Raw genomic sequence first — 16,160 nt, 5'->3', positions numbered from 1 at the left:
CAGAACAAGCACAGAGATGAGTCCACTGTCTGAGGCCATAAGAAGATCATTTGTAACCTTCACTAATGCTGTTTCTGTACTATGATGAATTCTAATCCCTGACTGAAACTCTTCAAATAGACCATTCCTCTGCAGATGATCAGCTGTTTTACAACTACCCTTTCAAGAATTTTTAAGAGAAAAGGAAGGTTGGAGATTGGCCTATAATTAGCTAAGATAGCTGGGTCAAGTGATGGCTTTTTAAGTAATGGTTTAATTACTGCCACCTTAAAAGCCTGTGGTACATAGCCAACTAATAAAGACAGATTGGTCATATTTAAGATCGAAGCATTAATTAATGGTAGGGCTTCCTTGAGCAGCCTGGTAGGAATGGGGTCTAATAGACATGTTGATGGTTTGGAGGAATAACTCAGACAGAACAATCTGAGAGAAAGAGTCTAACCAAATACCGGCATCACTGAAAGCAGCCAAAGATAACGATATGTCTTTGGGATGGTTATGAGTCATTTTTTCTCTAATAGTTAAAATTTTATTAGCAAAGAAAGTCATGAAGTCATTACTAGTTAAAGTTAAAGGAATACTCGGCTCAATAGAGCTCTGACTCTTTGTCAGCCTGGCTACAGTGCTGAAAAGAAACCTGGGGTTGTTCTTATTTTCTTCAATTAGTGATGAGTAGTAAGATGTCCTAGCTTTACGGAGGGTTTTTTTTTATAGAGCAACAGACTCTTTTTCCAGGCTAAGTGAAGATCTTCTAAATTAGTGAGACGCCATTTCCTCTCCAACTTATGGGTTATCTGCTTTAAGCTGTGAGTTTGTGAGTTATACCACAGAGTCAGGCACTTCTGATTTAAGGCTCTCTTTTTCAGAGGAGCTACAGCATCCAAAGTTATCCTCAATGAGGATATAAAACTATTGATGAGATAATCTATCTCACAGAGTTTAGGTAGCTACTCTGCCCTGTGTTGGTATATGGCATTAGAGAACAATAAAGAAGGAATCATATCCTTAAACCTAGTTACAGCGCTTTCTGAAAGACTTCTACTGTAATGAAACTTATTCCCCACTGCTGGGTAGTCCATCAGAGAAAATGTAAATGTTATTAAGAAATGATCAGACAGCAGGGGGTTTTCAGGGAATACTGTTAAGTCTTCAATTCCCATTACCATAAGTCAGAACAAGATCTAAGGTATGATTAAAGTGGTGGGTGGACTCATTTACATTTTGAGCAAAGCCAGTCGAGTCTAACAATAGATTAAATGCAGTGTTGAGGCTGTCATTCTCAGCATCTGTGTGGATGTTAAAATCACCCACTATAATTATCTTATCTGAGCTAAGCACTAAGTCAGACAAAAGGTTCGAAAATTCACAGAGAAACTCACAGTAACGACCAGGTGGACGATAGATAACAACAAATAAAACTGGTTTTTGGGACTTCCAGTTTGGATGGACAAGACAAGCTTTCAAATGAATTAAAGCTCTGTCTGGGTTTTTGATTAATTAATAAGCTGGAGTGGAAGATTGCTGCTAATCCTCCGCCTTGGCCCGTGCTACGAGCGTTCTTCCAGTTAGTGTGACTCGGGGGTGTTGACTCCTTTAAACTAACATATTCATCCTGCTGTAACCAGGTTTCTGTAAGGCAGAATAAATCAATATGTTGATCAATTATTATATCATTTACTAACAGGGACTTAGAAGAGAGAGATCTAATGTTTAATAGACCACATTTAACTGTTTTAGTCTGTGGTGCAGTTGAAGGTGCTATATTATTTTTTCTTTTTGAATTTTTATGCTTAAATAGATTTTTGCTAGTTATTGGTGGTCTGGGAGCAGGCACCGTCTCTATGGGGATGGGGTAATGAGGGGATGGCAGGGGGAGAGAAGCTGCAGAGGGGTGTGTAAGACTGCAACTCTGCTTCCTGGTCCCAACCCTGGATAGTCACGGTTTGGAGGATTTAAGAAAATTGGCCAGATTTCTAGAAATGAGAGCTGCTCCATCCAAAGTGGGATGGATGCCGTCTCTCCTAACAAGACCAGGTTTTCCCCAGAAGCTTTGCCAATTATCTATGAAGCCCACCTCATTTTTTGGACACCACTCAGACAGCCAGCAATTCAGGGAGAACATGCGGCTAAACATGTCACTGCCGGTCCGATTGGGGAGGGGCCCAGAGAAAACTACAGAGTCCGACATTGTTTTTGCAAAGTTACACACCGATTCACTGTTAATTTTAGTGACCTCCGATTGGCGTAACCGGGTGTCATTACTGCCGACGTGAATTGCAGTCTTACCAAATTTACGCTTAGCCTTAGCCAGCAGTTTCAAATTTCCTTCAATGTCGCCTGCTCTGGCCCCCAGAAGCTCAAAGTTCAAAAGCCAGCATCTGTGATGGTATGGGGGTACATCCAGGTTTGGAGCAACACATGCTGCCATCCACAAGCAATGTCTTTTCAGGGACGTCCCTGTTTATTTCAGCAAGACAATGCCAAGCCACATTCTGCACGCATTACAACAGCATGGCTTCGTAGTAAAAGAGTGCGGGTACTAGACTGGCCTGCCTGCAGTCCAGACCTGTCTCCCACTGAAAATGTGTGGTGCATTTTGAAGCGCAAAACACGACAATGGAAGCCCCGGACTGTTGAACAACTGAAGTCATTTATCAAAAACGAATGGGAAAGAATTCCACCTACAAACCTTCAACAATTAGTGTCCTCAGTTCCCAAACGCTTATTGGGTGTTGTTAGAAGGAAAGGTGATGTAACACAGTGGTAAACATACCACTGTCCCAGCTTTTTTGAAACGTGTTGCAGGCACCCATTTCAAAATGAGCAAATATTTGCACAAAAACAATAAGGTTTATCAGTTTGACCATTAAATATCTTGTCTTTGTGGTGTATTCAATTGAATATGAGTTGAAGAGGATTTGCAAATCATTGTATTCTGTTTTTATTTACATTTTACACAACGTCCCAACTTCATTGGAATTGGGGTTGTAAAAGCCCTTTCACACATAACACAGTTGAAGCCAACTAGCACATGAATTGCATGCCATTCTGGAAAACTCTGAGCCACCTCTAACTTCTCATACGCCTGTTGCTACAACCATTCACGCACACCAGCGGCTGAAAGACAGAGAGTGCCCTGTGATAGCCCATTTGATTCCTCTCTCGGAAGGTGTCGGCCAAATTCCAGGTGTCACACACAAACACCTGATACCACTCGCGGAGCACTTAGGAAATGTGGTCCCATTTGTGCAGTCAGCACAAAAACAGAGTAGGTGACCACTTTGGAGCTGGCTATGAAATTTGTCTTAATTACCCCACGAGTGTGGCGTCGCCAAGCAACACGTGGCGTGCCAGAGTGTCGGCTTCCCCCTCAACACGTGGTGTTATGAGAAGGGCCCTATGAAAATTTTTGGGATTAATTTTTTATTTTAAATCATTATTGGCTCAAGGTGGAACATTCTCACGCGCCAGCTTTAACAAAGCTCGTCGACAAAGATGAGTCACTCTCTGCTTTAAACAGATGCCTATCTCTCACGCGTTCACAAACATGGTCAACAAAGCTCCTTACTTTGCTATAGGAATACATACTTCCTCCAGGCACTGCACTAGTAAATTAAAGACAGCTGATATCTGTAACCTTTGAAAACTTTTATTTTAAGGAGTCTGATAGAGGAGAGAGAGCGGTTTTATTTTAAGGAGACTCAGACTCCTCAAAATAAAACCTCTCGGAGAGAGCGAGCGCGAGAGAGCGAGAAACGATGCAACACAGTGAAACAGTCCTTATATAATTAGTCCAGTATGATAAAGTGAAGCAATGATCTTGCAGTATTTATAGCTCCAGAAGAACAACAGGGAGATGTGAAATGGCGCACAGTACCGTGTTGAAGCGTGGGCAGACTCACAATAGCGGACAGTAGCACGGCGCTGCGTGTACTCGCGTGAAGGATCCATGCTGTGCTGTACAGGTTTAATTTCTTCCATCCTACGCGCGTAGCCCTCAACATACTGCTGCGTATTGAGAAAAAAACTCCTCGTGAAGTGGGTGGAGAGCTGCTCATTACAGCGTAGATGATACGCTGTAATGAGCAGCTCTACGAATACGCCACTGTGACAGGCCCTTAACCCAGTCACAAATTAGGACATGATCAAGGCAGACAAAATGGGACAACACATATCTTTGAGTATGTGCACCGTGAGAAAGACCTAGGCATCACAATCAATAGTCAACTGAAATTCATCCAAGATGTGAACAACATAGAAAATAAAGTCAACCAAATCCCAGGGTAATAATGTTGCATCTTTAATCCTCTGGGGTCCGAGGGCATTTCTGGACAGTTCACTCGCCTGGCATAAATGTTTTATTATTGCTGTTAAAAGCTCATCCTGCATCTCACAATCAAGTGGTATATCTCTTTTTTTCAGGACAACCTGTATTTTCAGAATATATATCCCATAGTAGTGTTTTATACGTGTAATAAAGGTTTACAATCAGAAATAAGGAAAGAAAAAATAAAGCAAAAAATAATTTTCACACATTTATTCAAAACACACAGCAAACTATAATAAACAACTATTTTGACACTTTCTAAAAGTACGTTGGGGTCTTGTACAAAGAATGTACAAAAATAAACATTCTAAAATAAACTCAAATGCAGTTTTTGAACAATATATACAAAATGGTCAGTGCGTTTTGTCTTTATGCCACATCTCATAGCAATTTCTGTCTGCTATTACACAAAGCTTACAACACAAACTTTTTACCTAAATGGAGTTTGACGTGAGAGCGAGAGAGGCTTATTCAACAATATTCCATGGCCAACTAAGTGAATCATTTCTCTCAGTGACAATCTTCATTTGACCACATGAGGTTGTAAGAGACCCTCTTGCGCTGATCTCCGTCATTCATATGCGCAACGCTGCGCTTTCACGCATGGAGCCAGCAGCCAGGGGGCTATTCAAACAGCATTCATATGCCACAGAGTAACACATTACACCTAGAAACGATCTTTGGGATACCATGTGAGACTGTTCTGCCCTACGATTGGATATTGGAAAACCATGTGACGGTGAACCAATTCCGATTGGACACTCACATTGTGCACATCATCACACAGCTTCTATGAGGAGTACAAAGATGGTGGATGGCTGGCCGAAAGTCCGCAGAGTTAACTTTTCAGCAAAAAAAAAAAAGTAACCTACGACGTACCTACCTACCTAACATGTACCTACGACGACGTCGGCCCCAGAGGGTTAAGTAAGTAGATCAGGCAATGTTTATTGCTTTGTACTATGTACTTATAAACCAACATCTTGAATAAGCATCCTGTGAACATACATTGAATATTATACAAATAATGAATATTTATGAGTTCAATGGTACGAATATTTCATCAGGTGAAAGCTGGAGCATACCATTCAATGAGGCGAAGCCGAGTTGAATGGTATGAAAGTTGAATGTAGTTGAAATGGTATGAAAGTTGAATGTAGAAACATTCATTATTTGTTTTATATAATAGCTAAAATAGATCCTTGTCATTTGATATTTTATTAATTTATAAACAACAGAAAAGGGACTTACATTTTGGTGTTCTAATGTGACTTGTAGTACAGTGATGCTGTGTACTGTCTTCGGACTTCCATAAAAATAAAAGACTTTGTGTAGTTCCTCAGTCCAGCCAAAAACCACATCAGTGTTTCATGTGAACAGCTCTTCATACATCCAGACAGCTTATAGCGGAGAGGATTTTTTTTGTGTGTGTGTGTTTTACAAGCAGCACACACACGCAACCAGCTTGGTCAACTGTACTTCCTCAGTGCAGCGAAAAAAAATCACGTCAGAAATTAGTCCAGCTTTTCTTCTTTCTTCCTGCTAACAGCCTCCAGACAGCACAGTGGATTTGTTTTGTGTGTGTGTGTGTGTGTCTTACAAGAATTAGCAGCGTCAGTTAGCTCAATCAAATTATGTCTTGGGAGAGTCGTCCCCCGCGCGCGCACACACGCAACGTGGTTGGCGCTTGTGCATGCGTGTGCTACCAAAAAAAGACTGTGTATGTCCTCAGTGCAGTGAAAAAAAATCATGTCAGAAATGAGTCCAGCTTTTCTTTCTTCCTGCTAACAGCCTCCAGACAGCACAGTGGATTTGTTTTGTGTGTGCGTGCGTGCGCATGTTGTGCGGGCGCGTGTGCAAGCATGTGTGGGCACGTGCGTGTGTGTGCGTGCAGAGTGCAATGGTACCAAATGTATGGAACCAAATTTGCACTCTAAATGGTACCAAGCTGCACTAAAATGCAATGCAACACAAATGGGATGAATTAATCCATGTCATGTGACACACAAAGCACCAATCAAATGACAAGGATCCACTCAGCCATTGTATAAACATCCCTATACCTAAGAAAAAAAAAAAAATCAATTTTATTTATATAGCGCCAAATCACAACAAACAGTTGTGACGAGATCAAGAGAATCTGAAATCAGGCAGTCAAAATTGCACCAACCTTGAAACACCTACCTTTTAAGCAGAAAGACTGGCCACTGGCTTGTTGCCTGGAATTACCGACTGTTGTGTGCTGTCATGATACAGGTATTCATGATAATAAACAACATCAACCATCAACATGCACTGCAGTATATCTACCAAGTCAGTGTTTGCACCCTGGCTAGACACAAGAACTCGTTGTGGCTGCACGTGTACGAAGTAAAGAGTGGAATGCCCTTATATACAAGACCATAAATACACAAACAGTTTAACTACAGGTTCTGAGAACAGCAGAAGCAGCAGACAGGAGGAAAACAGAGTTGTATCCTTAGTTGATCTCAGTACTCTTATTGACAATCCATTGGTTGAGTCTTGAGAATGAGTTGCTAGAACAGCAGTCAGGTAAAGTCATATGTAACTGCTGATGCAACAGACAAAAGTTGCCCTTTGCATAGTTTCCCCACTGACAACCACAGAAGCCTGTAACTAAGTTGTCTAGGTGTCTCGCTCACTCACCTCCTTTCAGCATGGTCACCCCGTCTTTGAGAACTGCCTTCTTGACACATATTTACCCCACAGTACCATACTGTTTGTATTTAGTATAGCCATACAGTTTTACATCAGTCAGGTCAGAGGGCCGTTTAACAGAATTATGATTTGGGCTCCAGAGAGCTTTCAACCAGCTCTGGTCCCAGTTGCAACACAGGGCCTGCCTTTGCTTCACAAGAAGGATGAGTCACCAAAGACCAAGCTGAGATATGGAGACATTGTGGACTTCTGTATTGATCTCACTGGGACAGAGACATACGAGGGCTGTCCATAAAGTATAGGTCCTTTTTATTTTTTTCAAAAACTATATGGATTTCATTCATATGTTTTTACGTCAGACATGCTTGAACCCTCGTGCACATGCGTGAGTTTTTCCACTCCTGTCGATGACATCATTCACCTGTGAGCACTCCTTGCGGGAGGAGTCGTCCAGCCCCTCGTCGGAATTCCTTTGTCTGAGAAGTTGCTGAGAGACTGGTGCTTTGTTTGATCAAACTTTTTTCTAAACCTGTGAGACACATCGAAGTGGACACGGTTTGAAAAATTAAGCTGGTTTTCTGTGAAAATTTTAACGGCTGATGAGAGATTTTGAGGTGATACTGTCGCTTTAAGGACTTCCCACGGAGCAAGACGTCGTGCAGCACTCCCAGGCGCCGTCGTCAGCCTGTTTCAAGCTGAAAACCTCCACATTTCAGGCTCTATTGATCCAGGACGTCGTGAGAGAACAGAGAAGTTTCAGAAGAAGTCGGTTTCAGCATTTTATCCGGATATTCCACTGTTAAAGGAGATTTTTTTTAATGAAAGACGTGCGGGCGGATTGCAGCGTCGGCTCGCAGTCGCCGCGACGCTCCGCCACAGGAAAAACACCTCCGTTGGAAGCCTTAAGGACAAGTTGGAACATGTCCAGCTGTTAAACAATTTCTCATATACTCACTCCACTGAAAGCCATCAAAAGCCGCCTGGATTTTACAAATGGCTATCAACACGGAGGTGTTTTTCCTGTGCCGCCGCACCGCGCCGGCTGCGTCCCGACGCACGGACCCGTCCGCATGTCTTTCATTTAAAAAATCTCCTTTAACAGTGGAATATCCGGATAAAATGCTGAAACCGACTTCTTCTGAAACTTCTCTGTTCTCTCACAACGTCCTGGATCAATAGAGCCTGAAATGTGGAGGTTTTCAGCTTGAAACAGGCTGACGACGGCGCCTGGGAGTGCTGCACGACGTCTCGCTCCGTGGGAAGTCCTTAAAGCGACAGCATCACCTCAAAATCTCTCATCAGCCGTTAAAATTTTCACCGAAAACCAGCTTAATTTTTCGAACCATGTCCACTTCGATGTGTCTCACAGGTTTAGAAAAAATTTTTGATCAAACAAAGCGCCAGTCTCTCAGCAACTTCTCAGACAAAGGAATTCCAACGAGGGGCTGGACGACTCCTCCCACAAGGAGTGCTCACAGGCGAATGACGTCACCGACAGGCGTGGAGAAACTCACGCATGCGCACGAGGGTTCAAGCATGTCTGACATAAAAACATATGAATGAAATCCATATAGTTTTTGAAAAAAATAAAAAGGACCTATACTTTATGGACAGCCCTTGTATAACATGGAATATCAATGCAGACTTGCAGCAGCCACACTCATTTTAAAGAATTGTATTTTCTGTTAGTTTAAAAAGAAAAAGAAGTTTTCCTTTTTGGCAGCTAAACTTCAGCCCCTTAAAATTAGAAATAAACTTTTTCTGTGTACATCATTTTCCCAGTGTACCATGGTGGAGCTGGAGGTCCTGGTATTTGGGTTCTTGCTTCCATTTTCCTCATTGGCACAATCATCACAGGCTCCTTCATCCTGCACAAGTTCAAAAGGTAAGCATCAAGGTTGCTGTATCTTGTTGTCAAGACATTGTTCCAATGTAAACCGGCAATACCGTGCCACAATCTTCCTTGCTCGCCTCAGGGCTCTGGAGGCATACAGGTCCTATAGGGATGGCAGACTGCAGCCAATCACCTTCTCCGCTGCACGGATCCCTCAAGTATGCGAAGTTGCCTTCTGCCCCTGTCCTTAGCAGTGGCAGCAGCGTACCAAACAATGATGGAAGAGTTGATTGATTCAGTGATGGCATTTGATACTGACACCAATTTACACAAAAATTAAATAGAAAAATAACTCCAAAAAAGAAAAAAAGAGCCACAACGAGTACAAAAGAGGACATGTCGCACCTTATTTAATGTCCCACTTAGCAACACAACATCAATATTTTCATGATTGTAAGTCTATCCGTGCAAATGCGATAATAATTAGTGGTTGCTGATGTATTTTATTGTTAATTATCCCTCTCGCTCAGCAGGTGTATTTCCAGAAAATGTAGCTTCTTGGTGTGTGATGTACATTTTGGCAGAAACATGCCGATGGCTGACAGACAAGAGTGAAACAAATGCTGCTACGTCCGATAACAAAGCTCCTGAGCTTTCATTCAAAAGCGGTGGCCTGGATTTACAGAGAATGTACAGAGAAGACCAAGGGTACCGAAAAAGGGAGAATAAGTAGATAGATTCTAGGTACCCATGATTGACAGGGACCTAAAGAGGCCTAATATAACTATAATGCTGACAAAATAATATGGCACTCAGTTATAACCTTACAATCACACATATATTTTATTTACATTAACACTAAGTTTATTTGTTTTGATAACATTTCCCAACACTCATCCCCCTCTGTATTCACATAAAATAGTTCAGTCTTGTTAACCCCCAAAGCGTGAGTCAGCTGCAAATCATGAATTATCAGCAAACAGTGAATTGCAAAATATGAATACTGACAAAATATCACCCAAAAATGTGAACTTCTTCACAATTTGGTGTATGTGCTTGGTTGAAGAGCCAATGTGTGTAAAGCTACCATCTGTGGGATTATGATTGTGTGCCTCTCACTTTTATTGCACTTCGGGGCTTTGTGCTACCCCTCTACTCGTGCGCACGACCTGCATGTATTTGATCCCTGCACTGGCATGCAATCTTGACCTTTGGGACAAGATTCCAAATGCATTCTCCACCACAGATGCACACAAGACAACCTGAGGCTGTAGATAATTCTCTGTGATTCTGGAGCGATGAGAGAATGGTTTCATCAGCAAAGTTCTGAGAACAAATGCGTTGTTGGCAATGAAATGATTATTTTATATAGTGTGCCGTCAAGTGGGACCAATTGGCACGATGAATTGCACAGGAGTGTGGAGGATCTTTCACATTCCCTATTAGTGGGTGAACAATCCAATGCTTGGTGAATTCTGCTTCATGGTGATAGGAAGAGTGGACAACGAAGGCTCAAAAAAGTGACAATCGCAATGAACGATTGGCCCCCACAAGCCATGTGGTAATTTTTCCGCCACCTCTTGCATAAACAAAAAAAATCAGAAGGATCATGAGGGTCCCGCTTTCACGGTCTGTATTCAAAATGAAAATCAAGATCAAGCGAGCTTTTACTCTTCTGCTCCACAGGAGGTTTTTTTTGGAGATAGGTGCTGTAATCAAGATTTCCTGAAGTAATTGATCTGTCAACTGAAATCCTAATTAAACTGAAAGAAAATATATATCATGAATGATATTCACGTTTTGTGAGACCTGCAGCAGATTTGCAGCAGATTCACGTTTTGGGGTCAAGAGTCCTCCTGCTCCCTCAGACTACTGCAGAAACTTTCACAGACAACCAAGTGCAGGAGGAGAGCAAGACCGCCCAGAGAGCAAAAAAAGAAAAAGAAAAAGGCTTAGACAGGAGAAGAAGTGAAGGGTTGACATGTTCTTTATAGGCAAGGTGGGTCTGTGATGGAAAGTTTGGAATGCCTCTTGTGTGTTCCTAACTTGAACATAAGCTAGCTCACTTTTCTCACCAGGTTACCTTGTTTTGCTGACGAAAACTCTGGATTTATACAGTTCATTCACTGTTTTAATTAAATAATCAATGCATGCAAATGTTTAGCAAGCTGCCCAGCTCAAAAAATACTCATTTTCAGCACAGATGTGCAGAACATGCTGCAGCACGTCTGTAAGCCCCCACCCCACGCCACTTGAACAAGCCCAGGGACCCCTTAATCAATTATTAATCATTCACGTCGACTCCCTCACAAACCGCCCAGCTGCAGAGCTCCTAGATCTCCTGGACTGCCTTCACCTCACTCGACATATAACGGTTCCCACACACACAAAAGGCCACACTGGCCATTAGCAGAAACATACCTCCAAACAAACGTCAAATCCGGTTCAGAAAACTTAAAAGCAATTGACACCATTCTCTTCAACCAGGACATACAGAAAATTTCACAAGTCACACAGTTCACATCAGTTAATGAATCGTTCAGCACTACAACTCTAGTCTTCACAACATCCTCAAGTTACATGCACCAATCAAACAAGAACAGTAACTTTTTTCCAGGTCAGCTCCGTGTACACAACAGAGCTCCAAAAAATTAAAAACTGCTGGTCGCGCCCTGGAGCGCAGATACGTCTCCAGTGGCTTACACGTACACAAACAGGCTTACCGTGAACACCAGAAACAATACTCTAGAGCACTCACCACAACCATGTCCCAATACTTCTCGCATAAAATTTCAAACTGTAACGGGTACAAAACAGTTATTTCATCAATCAACTCTCTCCTCAAACCTCCCACACACTCCGACACCGATACCAGCACAGATCAGTGTAACAGGTTTTGGACTTTTCACAACAAAGGTAGCCACATTTCGTCTCATCTCCCTGCTACAACACCGTCTCACTTCAAACTCGTATCTCCAACCCACTCCACACTTTTCAGATTTCAGAGGTAGAGATGATCATAAATGCATGAAAACATCTACTTGTTCATTGGATCCTCTCCCTACACCACTACTAAAGTCAAACATTACAGCTATTAGTCCTCTAATCAAAGAAATGATTAAACCAGTCACTCAAATCCGGTCAGGTTCCTCCAGCTCTCAAATCAGCCATTATTCGCCCTCATCTCAAAAAACCCTCACTCAACCTGAAAATCCTGGCTCATTACCGCCCTATCTCAACTTGCCGTGCCTTTCCAAGTCCTGGAAAAAAGTCGTATCAGTTCAACTCCATGATCACTTCCACACACCATAACCTATATTAAATATTTCAGTCTGGTTTCCGCTCAGCACATAGCACAGAAACAGCCCTGGTCCGCATCATGAACGACCTTCTTACGACTGCGGACCAGGGCTCACCATCTCTCCTCCTCCTACTGGATCTATCAACCGCTTTTAACATCCTTGACCACACCATCCTGCTCCACCGCCTCAACACTGAAATAGGACTCACTGGCACAACTCTCAACTGGTTTCGCTCATATCTCACAAACAGGACAGAATGGTTACACTCGGACAATCCAAATCCAAAACCGCATACTGTCAGCTATGGAGTGCCACAAGGGTCCATCCTTGATCCAACCCTTTTTACCATCTACATGCTCCCACTTGGTCAAATCATCCGTAAACACAAGATTTCATTTATTGCTACGCAGACGACACACAGTTATACATCAAAATGACTCCACACTCCCCTCACGCTGCCGTTCTGCTTTTCAGGCTTGCCTGGAGGAGATAGAGGGCATGAGTACTGATAAATTTCTCAAACTAAACACTGACAAAACTCAGCCATCCTCATCGTACCCCACATCAAACCCGTCCTCTCCCCCTCACCAGTATTCCCATTCATCTGCCACCAACATTCCCTTGTCCACCCCCGTCACCAACCTTGGAGTCAGATTTGACCCACATCTCACTTTCACACCCACATCCGCCACCTATGCAAAGTCTCCTTCCACCACCTCAAACATAGCCAAACTCCGCCCCTCCCTTTCCCAACCGATGCTGAGAGGTTGTCCATGCTTTTGTCTCCTCCAGGTGGACTATTGCAATGCCCTCCTCGGTGGGACCCCCTGGTAAAAAACCTGCAAAAGCTGCAGCACATCCAGAACTGTGCTGCCCGGGTCCTGACGAGGAGGCGCAAGTTTGACCACATCACCCCTGTCCTCAGATCCCTCCACTGGCTGCCCATCAAATACAAATAGAGTACAAACTCTGCCTCCTGACTTATCAGTGCATGCACGGAACCGCCCCTTGCCTACCTCATGAACTCTCTCCCCCCACACACACCTCAAGATCTCTCCGCTCCACCATCATCCTCACACTGCCTTCACCACCCAGGACCAGACTCTCCACCATGGGAGACAGGGCCTTCCAGGCAGTGGCCCCTCGGCTCTGGAACTCCCCTCCCAGAGACCCTGAGGGCCCCACAAAGTTGGATGCCTTTAAAAAAAGGCCTAAAAGACATTATTTCAAAAGGCCTTTTAGATATCTTATCGTTTGAAATGGTTTCTACAAAATCTGTTTTTAAATCTGTTTTAATTCTGTTTTTAAAATCCTTGCTGGACCACTTTGAGATTTCTTTGAAATGTAGGTGCAATACAATAAAATGTATTATTATTATTATTATTATGGAGATAAAACATTAAGGAATAAAAAATCATTCTGAAATAGCCTACAGTCTATTTATTTCAGAATGAGTTTAATGGTTTAGAAGTATCAGCTATCACTGAAATATAATGTTTGTTCAATAGTTTGGGACTGTCATTCCTCTGTTTTTCAGTAGGAACAGAGAACATTTCTAGTGTGTGCAGACTGGGTGACTGCTCTCAATCCAGTTAGAGAAATGTTTACATTTTCTGGAAATCAGAAAATGTAAACAGTGAGCAACAACCAGCCTCATATACGTGTTTTTGTCAGTCTAGAGCAGTGATTTTCAACCTTTTTTGAGCCGCGGCACCCTTTTTATCTTTACAAAATCCTGCGGCACACCACCAACCAAAATAATATTATAATGCTATTACCTCTGGTTTTGCGCAAAACCCAATTATCGCAATAGAAAATCGATACAGAAAACACCGCATTTCGAAAATCCTCAAGCATTTGCGCTCTGATCTCAAGTAGGGCTGTCACGATTAGGAATTTCTGGAGACGATTAATTGTCAGACAAATAATTGCGATTGACGAATATATTGTCTATTTTTTTTTTCTTTTTTTCCCTTCTTTATATTCTACTATTGTAGTATAATTACACAACTCTGGAAGAACGTTTGGCTTCTGTGAGTGGAGAAACTGGGAATGGTGCAACATTTTTATTTTTATCTTCATTTTACATACAGTCCCAACTTTTTCTGATTTGTGGTTGTTTCTGTTGCATTCTGAAATTGTTTCTCCTCATCAGTCACGTTTTGTGCTTAAACACTGCATTAAGCTCAAGATTGAACAAATAAATACCTTGGGAAAATAACAGCTGTTAAAGTTCAGAGTTCTCACCTGCTTTTTGTGATCTCTGTGTCTGAACATTTTTTTTTTTTTGTGGCTCAGTTCATTCATATATTCTCATTTTTTAAATATGTTTTTAAAGATATTTGACCATTTATTTCATCTCATGATCTCATAAATTCAGCACATGGTGTGAACAGGACGGTAACGGCAGAATCACACCTTTAGAGAAAGTTCAGAGAGAAGTAAAGGCAGCTTCATGTTTCCGTTTTGTTAACGTTCACTTGGGTTAAAATCCTCTCTCTGCTCCGCGCTCGCTGCGCACTGAACTTGTGGCGCCTGCATTCAGGAATCTCCCTCACCCCACCCCTCCCTCACCCACCCCCTCCCTCGCAGTCTGCAGCCTGTTAACTCCGCGTGCGCGCACACACACAGGCACTGACACACACACCAACAGCTCCGCATTTTAGACGGCTTTTGAAGGAGACGGCACTGTTTTAATCGGCCGTCAGCCTCCTTGTTATTGTCCCGCCTTAAGACGAGAGCGAGGCTGCAGCACGTTTGACATCAGATTCTGAGTCGTTTTATGCTTTGTGGATAAAATAAATAATTCATGGTAATCGCGAATATGAAAAATACCCACGGCACCCCTGACGATCGATCACGGCACCCTAGGGTGCCGCGGCACCCCGGTTGAGAATCACTGGTCTAGAGTATCAGTCTTACAGCAAAAAAAAAATTAATCGAAATGATTTTCATTGTATTTTCAGTGCTTCCCCTACCAACTGTCAAATCATGTTTCTTTTCACAAATATGGGAATGACAGTCAAAAATATTTATTTATTTTTTATTTTATTTTTTCCCTTCTTTTTTTTTTACAGCAAAACACAACAAAACAGATCACATAACGAACATTTTGACTTAGAGAGTGGGATGTAGAAGAAAAATAAATAAATAACATACAAAAAAATAAAATAATAATAAAGCATCCAGGTGATCATGTATACTGGTCCCATTTGTTCCAGAGTTTATGGAAAATGTCCAAGTTTAGGTTGAGCCCAAAAGTTACTTTTTCCATCTGCCTGATTTCAGTTACTATGTCAGTCCAGTCTTTGATAGTCTGAGCCGTTTGGGTCATCCATTTCTTCGTGATAGCTTTCTTTCCCGCTGTCAAAAGTATATTCCATAAATATTTGTTTATTTTGTTTGTTGTCTGAGTTTTCAGGCCCAGGTACATAGTTTTGAAGTCTTGCGGAATGGTGGTGTTATAGATACGTCGTAGTGCATTATTAATCTCCATCCAGTATTTTTGAATTATAGGACATTCCCAAAACACATGATAATGGTGAGCCATTTGGCATCCACATCCTCTCAAGCACTGAGTGTTTCCTTGTGAGTAGTGGGTACTTTGACATGGTGTTAAAAAAGCACGATACACTTTTCCAGCCAAATTCCTTCCAAGTATGAGAGTTTGTGGTCCTCCATTGAGATGTACATATCATTTACCATTCCTCATTTATTAAAGCAAAATTACCTTCATTTTCCCATTTATTTTTAATGTAGATAGTAGAATTATGGTCCAGGTTATTTATGGAGTTATATAATTCAGATATTATCCCACCAGAAAGTTCTGACTTATATGCTTTAAAAAAAAGATCAATTAGGGGATTATGGTCCTTGTTGCTTTGTTTAATTTCTAGGTTGTAATAGTTTCTTATTTGTAAGTACCTGTAAAAATCGTTCAAAAATATTTAATATTGAAAGGCATAGTTTTATGTAAAAGAATATCAAAATTTTCCACCAACCTGGCGGCCGGCTACGG

General features: G+C 41.9%; 1 protein-coding gene across 1 annotated transcript in view; it reads left to right on the top strand.

Annotated features, from left to right (window-relative positions):
- sorcs2 (sortilin-related VPS10 domain containing receptor 2) overlaps nt 1-16,160 on the top strand; it is a gene marked incomplete at its 5' end in the record, with an annotated part of 485,537 nt that overhangs the window by 431,693 nt on the left and 37,684 nt on the right. Inside the window, one exon of the mRNA XM_034165018.1 lies at nt 8,789-8,891. Within this exon, the coding sequence (XP_034020909.1) occupies nt 8,789-8,891 (103 nt within the window). The remainder of the gene's footprint in view (nt 1-8,788; nt 8,892-16,160) is intronic.

This window comes from Thalassophryne amazonica, chromosome 23 (assembly GCF_902500255.1).
Source record: "Thalassophryne amazonica chromosome 23, fThaAma1.1, whole genome shotgun sequence".
NCBI lineage: Eukaryota > Metazoa > Chordata > Actinopteri > Batrachoidiformes > Batrachoididae > Thalassophryne > Thalassophryne amazonica.
The sequence above is the reverse complement of the archived record's forward strand: the minus strand, read 5'-3'. Positions and strand labels throughout refer to the sequence as shown.